Source organism: Ambystoma mexicanum, chromosome 2p (genome assembly GCF_040938575.1).
Source record: "Ambystoma mexicanum isolate Mex_15411 chromosome 2p, UKY_AmexF1_1, whole genome shotgun sequence".
Lineage (NCBI taxonomy): Eukaryota > Metazoa > Chordata > Amphibia > Caudata > Ambystomatidae > Ambystoma > Ambystoma mexicanum.
This window is the reverse complement of record NC_090923.1, coordinates 558,729,023-558,748,364: the sequence shown is the minus strand read 5'-3', so window position 1 is coordinate 558,748,364 and position 19,342 is coordinate 558,729,023. Positions and strand designations below refer to the sequence as shown.

At 47.5% G+C, this 19,342-nt stretch overlaps 1 protein-coding gene across 6 annotated transcripts in view; it reads left to right on the top strand.

The window, feature by feature from the left end:
- GRM2 (glutamate metabotropic receptor 2) overlaps positions 1–19,342 on the top strand; it is an 833,735-nt gene that overhangs the window by 410,665 nt on the left and 403,728 nt on the right. For 5 of the 6 annotated variants that reach the window (XM_069644038.1, XM_069644036.1, XM_069644034.1 and 2 more), the window contains one exon: positions 4,182–4,906. In XM_069644038.1, the coding sequence (XP_069500139.1) occupies positions 4,388–4,906 (519 nt within the window). In that variant the 5' untranslated portion in view covers positions 4,182–4,387. Of the gene's footprint in view, positions 1–4,181; positions 4,907–19,342 lie in introns of those variants that run through there. The other variant, XM_069644037.1, reaches the window with a different exon arrangement.

Below are 19,342 nucleotides of genomic sequence, written 5' to 3'. Positions count from 1 at the left end.
GACAGTACATGCCGACTTTGGCTCTACCGGAAGAGGACTACACTTCCTAGTAGTAACTGACCAATGGTCCCGATATCCAGAGGTGGAACTGGTCGAGTCCCAGGCCACCGACCACACCACCCTGGCCATGGACAAGATATTTGCTACCCATGGGTTTCCCATCGAGTTATGTTCTGACAATGGGTCACCTTTTCAAGGACAATCGTTTGCTCGATACTGAGAAGAGAGAGGGATAAAACACCGAAAAGTCACCCCACTATGGCCAAGAGCCAATGGAGAAGTAGAACGTTTCATGCGCACACTAAACAAGGTGTTTCGCATATCCGAAAATGGAGGTGAAGACCTCTGACGGAATTTATTCGACTTTCTCCGGGAGTATCGCACAACACCTCATCGATCAACTGGAATAGCCCCTGCGGAGGCACTTTTCAAGAGGATCCCAAGAGGACTCATACCTGAATCAGAGGGGAGACAACCAGGAGTGATCGACAATGACCAAGTACAACTAGAAAGGTCATGGAGAAACGAGAATGAAACAGCGCGGAGGAGACTGCCGGAAAAACAGATTGCAGTTGGAGATACCGTGTTGGTACGAAACAGAAGAGCAGAAGGAAAGCTGTCGACAACTTACGAGACCCAACCACTGGGTGTAACACACGTGAAAGGTACAATGGTCACCGCAGCCAATGCCAGAGGAACCGTCACCAGAAATGTGTCGTTTTTCAAGCGCATCAAGGCCGCTGGTGGCGAGGCAACATCAGAACAGGTCCCGGAACAAGGGGAAGAAACAGGGATGGAGGAAGCTACTCCAACTGCAGATCACGAGACATCGGAGGCGCCTGGTGACGCGGCACCACGATACCCGAGCAGGGCCGGACGACGACTTCCCCAGAGGTACCGAGACTTTATCATGGACCCTGCACCATAGGCGGGGAAAGGTGTTGTTGCAAATCCGAAGAAGGAACCAGGCTGTACTTCTGCAGTCAATTGTTAATTGTTGTTTGTTTCTGCAGTGAAGTGTTAATTGTTTGTTTCCGGGGAAAAGGAGGGATGTTGTGTACTGCGTACACGAGGTACGCATGCGCGAGCCACTACGGAGCTCACGCATGCGCGTTAGAATAATAAAGGCGGTGCCCGGCAGTTCGCGCCGGAGACCGGAGCCATCGTCTCCGGCGTGTGTTCTCTGCGTGCATGGGTGCGTGTGGTTGCATGCATGTGTGACGGCTGACGGCCAACCCCGCACATACAAAACAAACCACACAACCCCACCTCGTAAGTACATGAATATGGTTGGTATTGAAAGGTAAAGTAGCTAGAAAAACTGTAAAAATGAAGGGGTACACAAATTGGGTAAAGGTGTGAAAAATGGGAAAAGGAAAAGTCATGGGCAAGGGCAGTAGGCAGGGGAGCGGGCGAGTTAGGAAAAGTATAAACAAAACAAAAACAATGTCAGAAACAATCGTCAGGAAACCTTATTTTTAGGCAGTTGAAAAAAATGGCATTGGAAATGCAGAAGGATGTGTGTACGTGGCACACTTTGGGGTCTGCTACAATAGCATTGGAAGCTGTACCAAGTAAGAGCAAGTGCACCGCCCTCTCAGGAACGTGTGCTATGTGGCTTCTGCTGCACAGGCTAGCCTTTTTTTCATGTTCATGTGCAGACGGTTTTTGACGGGCACGCTTTTTTCTCAGTAGCTAGGGCACATAGAGGGTGTATTGGGAGGTGATGCAAAGACATATATATGAGAGACAGGGTGAGAGAGACAAAGAGTGAGAGCGATAGAGACAGAGAGAGGCGGAGAGAGAGACAGAGAGAGAGAGAGAGAGAGAAAGAGAGAGAGAGCGAGAGAGAGAGAGACGGGAAAGGAAGAGAGAACGAGAGGGGCAGAGGGAGAGGGAGGTTTTGGTACTTGAAAGACAGTCCTTCGAGGGACTTCCCCCTTGCAGTGGGAAGTGAATGAAGCCCCTTTTTTAGGTGACTGGCTCCTAACATGCTCATGCATGATAACGCAAAGGAAGGGTGCCGCATTTACATGAGTGGTCCAGCACGTGGAATCTTCACACTGTAGAGATGAGACTGGACTAGCCTGGACTGGGGCTTGGAACTTGGGACTGGGGCTCAGCTGAAGGACACACGCCCAGTAAACTCATGCTTTGTGTTTCCAACAGCAAGCTGACTCTGTATCCTCACTAAAGTGCATGGCAGGGTATGAGCTGCCCTCTGGGCAAACCCTCGCCCAAAGTTTTCCCACTCCATCATGCAGCAGGGTCAAGGACATGTGTTTTGTGTGTTGGACTCAGACCACACTTTCAAAGCCCTTTCTTAACACTTGGTGCGTAGCACATAAACAGATATATGCTTATAGACTACCTTATCTGCAGCCTCAAGATTTGCATGCTAGCTTCGCATCAAAGTAACTTGGAGCATTTCCCAGTGTGTGTGTCTACTTGAAATCTTCTCAGCGTGTGTGCCAGCCTATCTCCCCGAGCCCCAGGGCAGCAACCAGCCTGAGAGCCTCCTGTAGGGCAGTTTAAAGGGGAATTTTACCAGGCAGATGTCTCATGACTTAAGGTACACCTCTGACATGGGGCAAGCCTGCCCTTTGTTAGCTTGGATCCCGACAGGACCCAGTCAGCCTTGCTTCATTCTGAGGCTGACAAATTAAGAAATAATAACAGCTATTAATTACTACAGAGCCTAGAAGCAAGAGGTATCCGGCAAGAAACACTACAGAAAACCTGATTGTATAATGGTAAAATGTGATGACCACTTGTTTTCTAGTCTGTAAGGGATCGCAGGGGATTACATGCATGACGATTCTGACCCTTCTGCCACAAACCCCAGAGTGCGGCAGGCTCACTGCAGCCACTTTCCTATCTATATGGTTTCATTCTGTGAACTGTAAAGCACATTGTGTCAGCTGTTTTACTGGGATCCCCCATTTCTTCAATGCTGCACTCTTTCTGCCATCCACTGACTTGACATCTTGACATCTCCATCCCCTCAGTGCAGTTTCTCCCTGCTGCACAGTGCCTTACATTGGTTATATGTGAAATTACCGAAGCAAATTTCAGAGTGGTACATTTCACTACAACCACTTGTCCACTTTAGCCCCCCATTTTTCTATCGCTATAACCCCACCCAACCCATCCCAACCAATGTTCACCTCTTACCCCACTACCCTATATATTTTCGGTATTATGCTTGCAACTTTGAAATGTGCTTTGGTAAATTGACTGGGTACCGCTTACATTAGGTCTACAGGTGTCATTACCATTGGGATTTCTCTCTTCTATCCTAGGGATGGTCCCTGAGGGTAGGATGACTAGAGGTGTCCGGTGTAAATGAAATTGTGACAAGATTTAGACGTGTAAGGTACACCAAGATCCCTTAACTACTACTCGGATATCATGACATATGCTAGAGTTCAATGAGTGGTGAACAGATGATGCAGAGGTCTCCAGGGCTGGTCGCCCAGAGTGAAATTCACGCCATATTTTCAGGATATCCACACACAATGCATCCGACTACAATGGCACAAATGGAAGTTATTTACAAAGGCCCATGGACGATAGGGCACTATATAAAAACTATAATAGATAGATAGATAGATAGATAGATAGATAGATAGATAGATAGATAGATAGATAGATAGATAGATAGATAGATAGATAGATAGATAGATAGATAGAAACACAAAGGTTATCCTGAAAACCTGGTGTGATTGTTGCTCTTGAGGACTCAAGAGAATGGAACTTCTCCATATGAAGTTCTCATGAACACCCTTCGGGTGCTCCCTTTCTAGAATCGAAAGGACATGCACCCTTGGCCAGTAGGTCATCCAGCACAAGAGGTGAAAAGTTTTGTACCAAATCTCCTATATTGTGTGTTGTTTGAGATGAACAGCCTTCTGCTGTTATACCAATCCCCTTACATCATGAGTCCTAGGAGAGGTACATAGCTCTGGGGATATTTCCTGAACTGGCCAGTCTCACTCGAAAAGGTCTGTATCCATGAGCACTGCAGCCCAACAGTCCCATTACGAACCCCCAGGAGCATCTGAGGAGGAGGTAGTCTGTAGGGAGAGGTGTAGTAGACTTTTCAGACCCTCTATAGTAAATGGTGCTATACATTTTGTCCATATTTCATGTCATTCTTATCATGTCTTCTTTTTTTATAGGTTTCCTGCTATCTTGGGCAATTTACCATTGAAGCAGCTAAGAAAATTTTCGACTAACCTTTGGACCTTCAGAAGTCAGACACAGAAGTGCCAGCAAATGAATGTGAACGTGTTTTGGCGTGGACCTCTTCTCGACCAACCTTCCCTCCGTCTTCTTAAGGTGAACATATTTCCCCCGAGGCTTCAGCTGTGAACGGCTGTGGGCAATGGCTCTGCTTGCTCCATCAGTGGTACGTCATGCAACATCTGTGGCTCTATCCAGCATCACGTGGATGACGCTGTTACTCTTTCAAGCACCACAGCTTGCCCACCTCAGCCAGAGTCCAAGCTACAGTGTGGTGGTGAAGAAAGAGATCAGCACCGAGGGAGACCTAGTCATCGGAGGGCTCTTCCCAGTGCACGAAAAAGGGACCCCGACAGAGGAGTGTGGAAAGATCAATGAGCACCGGGGAATCCAACGGTTGGAGGCCATGCTTTTTGCCCTGGATGAGATTAACAAGGACCGTCGCATCCTGCCTGGCATCAAGCTGGGAGCGCACATCCTGGACACTTGCTCTAAGGATACCTATGCCTTGGAGCAGTCCCTTGACTTTGTGAGGGCCTCACTGACCAAGGTGGACGGCTCCGAGCACATCTGCCCTGACGGTTCCTATGCCATCCATGACGAAGTGCCCATGGCCATAACGGGTGTCATCGGCGGCTCGTACAGTGACGTTTCCATCCAGGTATGATGGGATATTGCTCAAACATGTGGGAGGAATGAGTGGATGTAGTTGAAGAGAAGGAAAGCCAAGGGTAAATGATTGCTGAGTAGAACATCTAATGGTGTCTTCCTACAGTACAAACACTGCCTCTGGTCATCATACATAGTTATATATTAGGAACAGTGAAACAGAACTCACCACCAACCACAAATATTGTGATAGGTTCGTCTTTTCACTAAATAAGAAGCAACCACACTTGGCCTCAACAGAGAAGATACCATACAAGCAGCACCACTGTCGCAAAAGGGATCACATGTAGCGTGGGATACGAGGAGCGGCATTTGGACTATGGTGTGTCTCTTCATGCACAGTCACCTCATGCAATGCCTGGTTCAGTTCCATCCTCTTGCTCGCAACTACTCTGTACTAATTGGTATATTCCTTAGATAGATGCTCACAATATAAGCCTATTGACGCAATGCTTCCTGGTGAGCATTCTTCTTTTTTATGGGTGCAGGAATATCACACCATCACTAACCACTTAAACAGACATGAGCAATGCGACCACACAACTGATGGCTCTACCCATAATGCCACTCCCATACAGCCTCAAACCAGATTATGTTGTGCACTCATCAATGCACGGTCGCTGGTCAGAGGTCAAGAGTTCCTTGCCAGAAATCCTTATTCCCTTCTTATCCTATACCCAACCTACAACTAGGAAAACACCAGAAGATGCCAATCTCCTCCCCTGAGATATCCCATACTACACCAAGACAGACAAACAGGGCAAAGGCAGGTATTCCATAGCACAGCAGGATAGACAGGGCAATGGGAGCTATTCCATACTACAGGAGAGTATACAACTGGGCAATGAAAGATATTCAAACTAGACCACAATAGATTAACAAGACAAGGGGAGATATTCCATTCAATACCAGAAGAGATTAACAGAGCAAGTGGAGGGATCCCATAATACCCGTTTGGACTAACATGGCAAGGGAAGACATTCCAGACTACATCAGCATATACTAATGGGGCAAAGGAAGATATTCCATACAACAGCAGGCTAGACCAACAGGGCTAGAGGAGATATTGCAAAGTACACTAGGATTTACTAACTGGGCAAGGGAGACGTTCCGTACTACACCAGGATAGACGGGGCAATGAGAGATAGTTCATACTACACCAGGATAGATTAACAGGGCTAGCGGAGATATTCCAAACTACACCAGGATAGATTAGCAAGGCAAGGGGATCTTATATAGAGATCCTATAATATACCAGGTTAGACAAACAGGGCAAGGGGAGACATTCCAGACTACATCAGGATAGACTAATGGGAAAAGGGAAGATATTCCATACAACAGCAGGCTAGACCAACAGGACTAGCGGAGAAATTGCAAAGTACACTAGGATTTAGTAACTGGGCAAAGGGAGACAATCCGTACTACACCAGGATAGACAGGGCAATGAGAGATAGTTCATACTACACCAGGATAGAGTAACAGGGCTAGCGGAGATATTCCAAACTACACCAGGATAGATGGCAAGAGGAGGTGCTGTGTGCACCAGGATAGACAGGGCAATGGGGAGACATTCCAAACTACACCAGGATAGACTAACAGGGCAAGGGGAACAGATTCCATACTACAGCTGGACAGACACGCCAAGGGGGAAGGCCAGTGTTTTATCAGAACATATCATTCAATCAACCTGCAAGACGATTGAACCCTTTCCTTTGTAAATCCTCCTGCCAGTACCCGAGTCTCCTTAAGGGGGACTGAAGGATGCATGTTACCAGCTGCCATTGTAAGTCATCCAAGTACATCATTAGAAGTCTGATGTAGAAGACTCACATATCTGCCAACGTTCCACAGACTTTATTTCCCCTTTAAAAAAGACCACCCCACTGGGACTGCAGTTTTAGCAGGTACCATCTGTCTGTGACCCCTTTACGTTAACTAAGACTCATGATCGCAAGTCAATAGGCCTTATGCAAGGGCTTAGCCCCCATTCCTGACCTTCCATAGCCATGGCCTGGTACCTTGTGCAGCTTTGCTCCATAGACCTACATTACTGAATGGTACATTTCTTTGCAGTCGTTACGTCTCAGCGATGAAAATAGGTATCTGTTGAGGGATCGGGGCTCGTGGAGGCAGGGTAAGGCTAGGGTGTGGAGCGGTAACCCAAATTAAAATGAAAACCATGCACAGATGCCACAAAGTACCATGAAGTAAAGTGAGTGGGTATCAGGGGAGGGCTCGGCACCCTCTGGCTGACCTACCGCAGTCACAGACCTTAGCTCAGGACTGGGTGGCTAGAGGGGTTTCCTTTGACGGTGCCGGAGTCTATGCCGGTGGAGTGAGCATACGCTGGACCCGCAGCTCTGCAGGAGGTGGAGAGCGGGGATACAGTGAGCCTTGGGCAACTCTGCACAGACAGAGAGAATAATGCAGTGCCCAGCCAACGAGAATCAAGGTATTAATTATCTTGATCCTATTGAAGCATATGATTAGAAAGTCAAATAAAAGCAATTAGATCTGCAGCGAAATATGGGGAGACCTTTATATGAAAAAAGGTAGGGAAAGATGTCTCCCAGAGAGGAGGAATCTGCCCAAAAGAAACAGGGAAGTAGCCCTTGACAGGATATAAATCCTCCGACCCACGCTCAACCTTCCCCATCCTCGCCCACCGCCATTCTGCCGCATCCCGCCTACCACTATTCCTTGGTGAAAAAGGATAGCTCAGGGGCAACGTGTTTGTCTTGGAAGCAAGACAACGCAGAGCAACACAGGTTCGAATCCCGATCCTATGCTTAGAAACCACTCTGTGGTATTAAGTGTGTTATAAAAGAACAATTATAATTATAAATCAGCCTCAAACTGCCACCGAACTGTACCGACTTGCCCCATCCCACCCCAACGTGCCTCCGTTCTGCACCTGAATAACCGCCGACCTGCCGCCGAACCACCCCTAACCTAATCCTGCACCCGCCCCGACATGCCCCGTTCCACCTCAGAATCAGCCTCAACATGCCACCAAACTACGTTTGACCTGCCCTCAACAGCCCCGCCCCAAATCCAAACTGCACCAAACCACCCCCCAACACGCCCAACCCCGACCTTCTTGGCTATAAATGGTATGATGTGGTTACAAACAATATCAAAGGCAACAGGCACTGGTGGAGCACTGACCTCATAACACTCACCCAGGTGATGGGTTGGGAACGCGGAGGCTTCTCAATGAGGCTCGCGCAAAGTGGTGCATGGTACAGGGACGCAACAGGCTCAGCCACAAATAACAGCTCCCAATGAAGGTATAAGGCAGGTCTCATGCACAGTCTTTCTTAATATCCATGATACATAAACCCGAGGGCACTTAACTCGCTACTGCAAGAATCACAATGTGGCTATTCACAAATGCAGTGTTGTCAAAGCCTGCGTTACATCATGTCACGTCATGTTAATAGGCTTTTGTATTGCACCCTTCACCATCCAACATTATGCACCAGTGTATCAATCAAGGGCAAAGCAGGCCACCAACCACCACATGCTATCATGGTCCCTTCCAAAGCTGAATGGATGCACCACTGTAGCAGGAAACACAGCTAGATGGTGGTGTCCTGATGGCTGCCACCAAACCACCCATTTCCCCACAGCCAAGGTGCTGGGTGCAATCCTTTCCATGGCTCGGTGTAAGACTACCTGGTGGCGAGTGTGGGATTGTGTGTTAAATATGTTAATAGGCTTTCATAGAGCACCAAATCATCCACCATAGACCAGGGTCCGTCTGGGGCATAAAATTGTCTCGGGCACCAATGAAAAAGTGGCACAGAGTTGCAAATGGCTATTCATTCCTTTTGTGATAGACTGTTTCAATAGTACCCGAGGGGGAATTTTGGGAAAAATGTGATGCAACTTCTGCATTTTAAAGATAGTTATGTTCATAAGGACTAGCCATATTGTGAAGTAACTCATCAAACTGGCCCACGTTGGCTAAAATGGTGGCCCACTGTGAGCAAAAACACTGGGCCACACCAGCATTTTGAGTTTTTGGTTCGGGCATTGCCCTATTGCCCTACAGGCCAGTCCAAGCCTTACTGCAGTAGCCCCCTGTTGCCTATGCTTGTCCGTGGAGTGGTGTACTGTGTGATGAAATCCTTGTCACCCGTGTGGAGAAGTGATCTCCAGGCAGTAGTACAAATGTAACGTTTTTATCCTAGTTACATGTTACAGACCAGGGCCAGGCAGGTAGCTCAAGCGCAACGCGGTCACCTTGAGAACAAGACGATACCGCGCGGCATGGGTTCAGATGAAAGGGCTGACTCAACTCTTTATCTTCCCAAAGTCAATAAATTGAGTACCACAAGCGGGTAATAACGGAGACACCGAATATTACAGAGCTTAGAAACTGGAAGAAGCGCAATGCAAATCACCAAATTATTATTCTGTATTATTAGTTATACAAGAAAGTGCGTACTAAACTTTCCCAAAAGAAGCTGCCAATTGCAACCCATGTTTTCTAACAGCCAGACACTGACAGTGAGTCACACATGTGCAGGCCCTTAACCTTGACGAGAGCTGCTTACATCACCACTCACACAGACACTACATGCAGTCACTCCATATCTGTCAGACCATACCATGCAGGCACCAAACATGCAGGTATCACCAGGCATCTCACATCCCTTACAGCAATGGTACTACACACACCAGGCGACACCACAGTCTCTTGCATTGGCAAATGGCATGACACGTGCAGGGTAACACAAGGGTCTATTTCGGCCCATGACACAAAGGCATCACGCATGAAGGTAACACCAGTGCTTCTTTCCATTACACAGCAACAGCGTCACACAACCACAGCGATAGTAGAGTGTCGCCCATACAAGCCAATAGCAGCAGATGCACAATAGGCGACACCTAGGCGACATTGTCTCGGGAGGCTAGTTCAGGGGCAACATGCTCGCCTTGGAAGCAAGACGACACATATCACCACAGATTGGATCCTCGGGTCTGTGCTTAGACACCTCTGGGTATGAAGCGTGTTATAAATGACATATCATATCATATCATACCTGGATCCCCTTCAAGCAACCTACAATCGCTTCACACCTGCATGCAACACCAGGGGAGTTACTCTAAAGTCTCAAACCCATAAACAAATGCATTACAAATGTCAGTCGGCATCAGTGTGAGATGCAATCAAATGCAGACAAACAGCCGAAAGACTTAGGGGGTAAACCCATAGAAAATGGTCAATTAAGCTTTATAGACGTAGCCATGGGCCATACCAGGAATTATGGGCCCTGAAGACAGAGTTAAAGGCCCGAGCACAGCAAGGGCGTTTATCGAGACTTACATGCCCATTACTCCAGGTATGCCCCAAGGGTGTGGGCTGTGAAGCTATTATGCCCCACCCCTATGGGGCGAAGGGAGGGTAAAGAAAATTGCAATCTGCCTGGAGTGGTTACTAGGAACTGACTGGTTCCCAGAAACCACGTACAAATATGATGAAGAGAGAACAGAGCAGTTTAGAAACCAGCCGGACTGCCTCTGCCGGGTGCGTTCCGGCAAGGTAATGGAGTGGCAGTCAAGGGCCATCATGAGGGAGGGGCTGGCCACGTCCACCAGGTGCGCCTGGGAAAGAATACTGCAAGCAAGCAATGGGGAGCAGCCCTCGGCCTCTCACCAATATTTAGGTAAGACGCTGTGGGAGGGCAGGGGATTTCTGGTGCCCAGGCTGTGTCTATCAGGTGTGGCCTGGATGAGGAGAAGAGCAGCACTGGCGACACAGCTCTGAGTTCTGCTGGCGAACACACACCAGCTGGAATGACATAGCATCCCTGTATTGGCTGATTTGCAGGCCATAAGGGAGTTCCGAGCCATACCAACTCGTATGGCCTGGATATTGGCCAATCAGGAAGTGCAACGCCACTCCCCGGGGTATTATTAGGCTATTTCTTCAGCATGGACCTATCTTTGGAAAGCAATGGAGTGCATTACAATTAAGTGGATTATACGATGGGTGAGTTAGCAACGAGTGTCAGAACAGAAAGTATGTGGTTGGCATTGGGTAGGGATCAACGGGGTGAGGACAAATGAGAGCTATAAAGCTTCATGTAGGGCGACATGAAGAGGAAGGGGAAGAGGAGACAGGTGAGGGGGCCAGAATGGAGTGTGCCGATGGGTTGTCGAGGAGTGTATCCTTGAGGAGTGGGGTCTTTATCTCCTTCATATGCAAACTCATGTAGACCCGAAGCCAGCATAAAATAGAGACCAACTTTCCCGAAACATGTATTTTTCCACCCACGTAACAAACTATCACCAACACAGGGATCCTGGAATTACCAAAAAATGCTACTGCCCAACCAATACAGGTGTCTTTCAACCCCAACCAAAACAGAAAATGTGAATGCCAAACACGTTCCCTACCCAGGCTAGTTGAGTGACCTCCAGGCAGTAGTCAAAAGTAGTTTCTTTATCGCAGTTAAAGATAAAAAGAAGATATCTACTAACACCCATAGCCATGAGCTGACAATATCCAGATGCAAACAACTGTCTTCTAACTGGAAGCAAATAGCAGGCTATCCAGGTGATTCACCCACAGGCATTCCACAGGAGCACATCTCCCTCTATTATCACTCACTCAGACACTACATCAAGTCACAGTATTGACCTATTGCCTGTTTATGTGGAAATGGAAAAAATGTAAAGGGGATCCCAAAAGGGCCAGGGTGGGGGCGGAGTTTGGAGGAGGGGGCGGAGTTCCGAGGGGGCGGCGTTGGCATTTGAACTGCGCTGAAAGGAAATGTTCGAAATAATAGTTTAAAATGGGGCCATTTCTTTCAGGCTGCTTTTTTCCAAACTCCACACTGCACATCAATTCCACTTGAAATCCCTTCCATGGCAGTGGTGCACCCAAAATGCTGCTGGTAATGCACTGATTTTTAGTATATTAAGGGAACCATAGATACGCTCTACAGTAGAAGGTTACCAGGGGAGCTTCATTTTATGTATAACAAGCATTGGCAATGCCAACTGTTTGAGCTTTTGTGAGGGCCTGGTAAAGGCACTAGCCAAGTAGAGCCTCTGTTGCATAGTCGACTGGCTACTCTCCGAAATGCGGACTAGACTCGTCTCTCCAGCGGCGGGGCGGGGCGTCTCCCAGACAGCGGGGCTGTGAGGATCCTGGGAGGACTGTGGCTGCACTGTGCACAGGACCTGATGGGAGGTGTGGGGGCTGCACAGCATTTCCAGAGAGTGGTGCTACGAGAATCCTCGCAGGACTACACACTCGCAATGCACAAAACCTGACTCATGAGATCAATTGTGTGTTTGCGCCTCGCATACCTGCACAACAAACCAGCATTATTTGTTTGTATGTGTTTTCTCAATAAGTGAAAGTATCGGGGTATTTCCATCCTGTTGTGAAAATCAGAAGTTGGCACCCACGAACCCAGAGTTAAATATCCTAATATCTGCTGTCAGCACAACAGAAGCATTAAAGTGTGATTAAGCAGTTTGACAAGCATATAACATCTCTATATATAACCTGTTATAAAACACAAAGGAAGGGGACAAAAAAAGAAACACATTTCGAAGAAAGCTAGTGAATGCAAGTTTAAAATGCATTTTTGAGTTTGGGAATTACTTTTTTTCTTTTTTTCTATGAAAGTGTAAGTTGCACATTTTGAAAACAATAGTGTGCCCAGCATGTAGAAACCCTGCTTTTAGCAGTGATGGCCCCACCCCAGTGATCGTCATGGCCCATTAATTCTTGTGGTGCCCCTTTCAGGCCAGAAGAAAATAAACAGGCTAAGCAAAGAAAACCTGCAAACGCGCAAACGAGTGATGGCTGGGGAAAGGAGCAGATTCGATCACCAAGCCCCCAGCTTCCTTCAGCGAAGCTGGGGGGCTCGGTGAAGCCTGGTCAGGGCTGAGGCAGGCCAGGTCCCGAGATCCCGCCAGACATGTGATGCCGGATCTCAGACCCGACAAGAACCAGCGCTGGTGGTTCTGGTCCTTCCTCGTCATGACTGGCTGCATGCCAAAAAGACATCTGCTTTGAATCAATACATGCACAACAGACCTAGCAGAATTAAATATTACTCATAAGGATTCAATTGTTAATCAATACAGGATCACTTCTCATCTCTAGTTGAGATGATGACAGAACTCCTTCAAGACAGCCAATTTACTAGATCCAATCTACCACATGATTTTCCTGGAATCGAAACACCATTCTCCCACTTAGTCTGATTCCAGTCCCATCGATCCACGTGGTTCACACTAGAAAGAAAACAATAGAAAGCAAAGAGTTGACAGATAGTGGACAAATGGTGAGAAAGAACACTAATATGCCCATCAAAGCACAGTACAAATAACATAGCAAGAAATAAGGCACCAACATTTATCAGATAAAGCCAACTGTTCAGCTACTGAAATAATGCCTTCTCAAAATGGCAATAAGACATTCTTTCAGATCTTAAATGTCCAATTTGACCGACTACTATCACCCTGCAGAGAGAAAGATTCAATAAATATCAAATCACTTGAGTTCTTAAAATGTCCACTTCAAGCAAGGACAGCCTCTTCACTTTGATGGAATAAGGACATCCAATCTTGCTCCTACTGCTGGGTCATGGTCCTCATTTGGCACTGTGGGCCAAATGCTGCTATAAAATATCTACCTGCAGCAGCAAATGTTTAGATCTCATCTCAGAAAAGGTGCACATTCCAGCGACCCGCGAGAGAAGAAACAGTCCAACGTGGCCCATTCTTCTCAGCCACTAACAGCACATAATGTGAAGTCCCCAAAGGGTCTTCCCTTTATTAACTTAACATTTAGGGTAGGCCTCTACTTCCCTTAGTATCTTGCACTTAAATACTTCTAGATGACACTCAAATATATCTGCACGTAAACGGTTAAACTACGCCCAAGGTCGATATTCAACATCTGCCATAAATGGATTCAGATGTGGCTGACATTTAGTTGCTTTCAACTAGAGCAGGGGTATGCAATCTGTGGCTCTCCGGAAGTTTGCACTACAAGTCCCGTCAGCCCTATACAGCATAGTCAATAAGGAGGGGTCATGGAAGTTGCAGTCCAAAACATCTGGAGAACAACTGGTTGCAGACACCTGAGCTAGAGAAAAATCAATATTTGGATAATACTTTTTTTCCCCATCCTCAAGGTAATGGATAATTTCAAAGTGGACTTTCCACAACAAAGTGACCACCACACTATCTCACAACGAACTAAAATAAATTCTAGCATGACATGATACTGAACAAACTTTTAATAGTAACCTTTTTGACATCAAGGTGATGTGCTTTTCTATCGATGTTACTGTATTAGCTTGACTACTCAATTCCCGTATCATCTGTTACCAGCAACACCCAACTTCCTATGCAGTCTATTTTCGACTAGGTCACTCTTGGCTCAGGCTTGGCAGTCCCGAAATTAACATGTGTCCTCCCCTGGTTAGTTGTAGATCCATTAATGACCATTGCCCTCCCTCCCCTGCAATTAGGTTCCCTCTCTCTGGATTATCTGCTCCCAAACATTGTTCTTCCCCCCTATGGGTGTAAAGCACATCATTGCTTCCCAAAGCTAGGACTGCACTCAATAAATGACCTAATAACAATAATAATAATAATAAAATTCTCTACGTTGATTGGGGGTCCACCAAATAGAGATGGCTGGGGAATAAGCCGCCAAACTTGCAGAATTGACGAAGAAACACTTGTAAACCCCAACATGCAACCATCCTCACATTGTGTGCTAACATTCTGCATGTATTAGGTGGTATGCGTGTGTCAATATCACAACTGTACTACCAATCAGTATATGACTGCCTGGGCAATAAGCAAGCAAAGAAGTGATTTTAATGTAACCTGCACAGCAAGGGATGCCTGGCGGAAATCTCACTAAAGAGTGCTGTTGAATGGCCTAGAACAACTTTTCTGCAAGCATGCATTTATAGCCCAAAGCACTGTATTGCATACATCATTGGACCCATACATTTATCTGGAGGATAGCTCAGGGGCAACGTGCTCGCCTCGGAAGCAAGACGACCCGGAGCAACACAGGTTCGATCCCCAGCCAGGTTCGATCCCTGATCCACGCTTAGAAACCTCTGGGTATTAAGCACTTCATAAATAACCAATTACAATTGCAATCAGAGATGTCTGTAAATCCAGGGAGGCAAATGCTTGCAGTTATGCTGGTAAGATAGCTCAGCCTATTAAGTACTCTCCTCTGTCATCTGTAATAAACCTGAATCCCCATGTTCTAGTCCAGCTCAGTCCCTCGTCTTTCCAGGGTGAACAGGAATTTGAATATCATTGAGTTCGTTGGTAATACCACCTGATACGAATCAAGATCAATTAAGTTTGTCACATGTGCTGTGCAAGTGGTACACTTATTGATAATTAATTTAGTACAGTCCTGAATGCAAGCCAGAGATGTCAAGTCATGAATGCACTGAGAAGAGACCTCCAGCCCTGGATAGAAGTCAGAAGTGACAGGCCATGCATATAGACTAACTAGCGAGCTCCATCCCTGGCCGGCAGTCACCTCGCAGAGCAAGAGGCTTCGTTTTGTGGTCGCTGCGTAGAGCTGCGATGAAGATTACGTGGGGGGGACCTTCAGCGGAGCCCCTCCCCGAGCTTGCAAGGCTGGATCTGACGCGTAAGATGTATGACTTTGTCTTCTAATGAGTCTCTGCACACTGTGTAAAACCCACATTCTCCGTGCTCTGGAGCAGAGGTGATTAGACAGGCAGCCAGACCGAGGCCCCCGCTCCCTCGTGTGCCTCTGTTCAGGCCTTGGCCACCTCCTTCCTTCTCCATCCCTCCTATTCACCTCTCCTTCGCCCACCATTGCCTACTTCCCCCTCGCTCGTTCTTCTCCTCGCCTGGCTCCACCATTCTCCACCGCCCTCCCCAGGCTCTTCCTTTCTGATCTCATTCTTTCATTGCGTGTTTTTCTCTTGACCCCTGTTTCCTACTCATGCTTTTCTGGTACTCTACGATTCTTTTTTCTATTCTACGTTTGCCTCTTTACACCAGTCTCATCCCCCCTCGTTTACACTCCCTTGCCAGTCTGCCCTTCGTCTAGGATGTTGCTGCTTTTCGGATTAAGGTGCCCTTTGCCTCACCTCACAGCCAGTGGTGGAAATGGAAAACATTTGAAGGGGGATGCCACAAGGGCTGTGGGCGGAGTTTGGAGGAGGGGGTGGCGCTCAAAGGAAATGTTCAAAATAATAGTTTTAAAATGGTGCGATATCTGTCATGCTGCTTCTTTCCAAACTCCACACTGTACATCAGTTCTGATTTAAATCAATTCCATGGCAGTGCTGCACCCAAAATACGGTTGGTAATGCAGTGATTTTCATCACATTAAGGCATCCATATACAGCTCTACAGTAGAAGGATAGCTGGATAGCTCAGCAGGTTGAGTGACCATTGCTGAGAGGTTATGTATTAAAAACTGGTTGCTAATTGTATGACTTTTTGCAATTCCTTATAAAAAAAAGCAAGTGCTATAAAACGTGTTTGGCCAGGGCATGGGTTGGGGTGGTCGCTTTTGTATATTCAGGGCAGGAGTATTTCTGCCCCAGCAGTGAAAATCAAAAGTTGGCACTATGAACCCACAGTTTAATGTCCTAATACCTGCTGTCAGCAGAACAGACACATTTATTTGTGATTAAGCAGTTTGATAAGCATATCATTGTAACCCCTCCTTCAGCACTGCTCGCCTTTCATAAACACCAGACTAACACTTGACTCACTGACACAGGTGACCTCATTTCACAGCCCTGCTGGGCTTTCAGAGTAGCAAGACTGGCATGTGAATCCCCAGCCCTTGTGGCCCTCCATAGATGATACCAGTGGGAGCACTGCTCCTCCTCCGACACCCCCCAGCTGGTGCAGGGCCCAGGGCTGCAGGTGAGCATCAGAGGGTGCATTGCCTTGGGCTCACTGTCATGCAAACTTAAGTATGAGACCAGCACTTAGGTTTGCATGATAGTCACCTGGGCTGGAGGCAAAGTGCCCTTCTTTGCTATTGCTGAAGGGCAGGGCGCCCGCCTTAGACAATACAAGAACAGCAAGGGACTCAGTTGGTGTGTGTATTTGTTCCTGTCAATTGAGTCCCCTGTTGTTCTGGGCAATGCCGCAGGCACCAGGCGAGGCTAGGTAAAATGTGCCCCATGGCAGCCAGGCAGGGGAGAGGGACGAGCATCAGCCCAACAAAAGGGTGGCCGGTGCTCCTCCCTCTCCTCCAGTACACTACAAAGCGATACACAGTCGCATCCGGCCTGGGGAGAGAAGCAGGAAGGGAGAGGTGTTAAAGAACACCTCGCCCTTCCTCACCCCAAGTGGTGCTAAGCACCATTGTCAGGAAGGGGGGGGGGGCAGGAAACAGAATAGTATCAGGCACCACATGGTGCATTATTGCCGTCAGCATCAGCCGGCCGGGGGACGGCTGCCAGCCCCCCACACAGGCACAACAAAGACCCAGGGGCAGCCCTGGGTCTAATATAAGGAGCTGCGTTTGCAGCAATAACCCAGAATTAGCTTGTGGTCCCTGCACGAGGACCCAAGCGATCCAGTCCCAAACAACAAAGGACGAGAAGAAAGAGAAAAAGAAAACAGGTCACCGAATGGTGACCACACACTGTTGTGGGACAAGAAAGGCGGCACAGTCCAGAGGGGGTAACCTCGGGACCCGATGCCCAAAAGTACAGCATATTATGGTTACTGTAGTTATGATTATGTTTTGTTATGACCATAAGTGTGCAATAAAATCTCACTGCCTTTTTTTGCCAACATTCACCCAATTTGTTCGCGTACTACCTGGGGGAAAAATGTATTGGGGTGTTTGTCGCACCCAGGTTGTGTTACCACTCTGCCTGCATATGGATCCACTGGATATTGTATTGTGTAGGGCCTAGCGCTGCGTAATTTTTTCTTAGGTGCGGCAAAACCTTTCTCCCTGTCCCTCTGTTCTCTAACTGACAGTCAATTACTGAAACGAGGAACACTGAGAAATTATTTTTGGGTGTGCCCTCACCCCTCCCCCTGGGGGACAGGGGCGAACCAAAGAATCTCTCACAAGGCATTGGGTGGGTGGGTGTTTTGCCTAGGCCTAGGCAGAGGCTAGCCGGATCCCGAGATCCAGCTATAGATATGATGCCAGATCTTGGATCCGGCAAGAGCCGAACCACAGGCCAGCGCTGCACACAGCTCATATGCTTTCTACTCACCTCTGTTTTCAGATGCCGTCCTCTAGTCCCCCCCTCCTTTCTCAGCACTTGGATCCACCTCCTGTGGAGTGTTTCTCTTGTTCCTTCACACACCTATCGACTCTCTTTGTTCCTCCTTCGCTCGTCATCCTGTCTCCTTTCCCTTGTAATTCAGACCTTCTTCCATTCTCACGGTGAGTCCTCGGTGCTCAACTGAGCGGTGCCCCTTCCATACTGGTCTCTCCCTGGCATGTTCGCCCACCCTCACTGTCCTTTTTTATCATCTCCTCCTCACTCCCACTTTCCTCCCTTACACGACGTGGGGGGAGAGCAAGGGGATATAAGAGGCAGGGGGGGGAGTGGGCACTACATAATAGGGAAGGGGGGTATTCGGCAAAAAACTGCAGAAAAAAACCTGGCGATCTAAGAACATAGAATCAACATCACAGCTGTACAATGATGTTGCCCCAAACTGGCCTGGAATTAGTTAGGCCTCATGGGGCCAAGGCACCACCATCTAAACAGCACCCACCTGACACTATGTTATGTTATGGCAATCATTTTCCTCTAAGTGCCTTCTCTAATGATCACTTAATGTTTAGGTGTGCCCCTTTCATGTTCCTTGCTGTCCCTATAGAACATCCCTTTCTTATATCTGTACCTCCATAACTTTGCTGCCTTGACAAGCATCCATTCATCGCCATACCCATATCACCAAGTCAACCTACACCGATATCTATCCTTCTGAATTGCATATCAGATGTCACACATGGGGCTGCATCATTTTGCACAGACACTCTGAAGATGTAATGATTGGTCCACTCGTGGACAGAACCAAGCAAGCCTCTGTGGAGTTCTTTGGCTCACCTCTGGGTAACGGGATAGAGCACCAGGCTGAGGCTGTAGAAGTTGGAAGGTTTGGTGGGATACACCAAGACATCTTTTGGTTCTGCTGTTTCATACAGAGAATATCAGTCCTGGGAATATTTTAAATAAACTCATTTATGCCTATGAATTCAGATGTCACATTGGCTTAGCTGAAAGCCATCCAACACACTGCAGCACTCCGCATCACAGGATTACGAAAATTCAGCCAATTCCCTCCCATCCTCAAAAAGCTGCGCTGACTACTCATTAAAGCACACAACTTGTTCAAGGCAGCCTGCATCAAGCAAAAAGCAGTCAGTCATAACTAATACCCC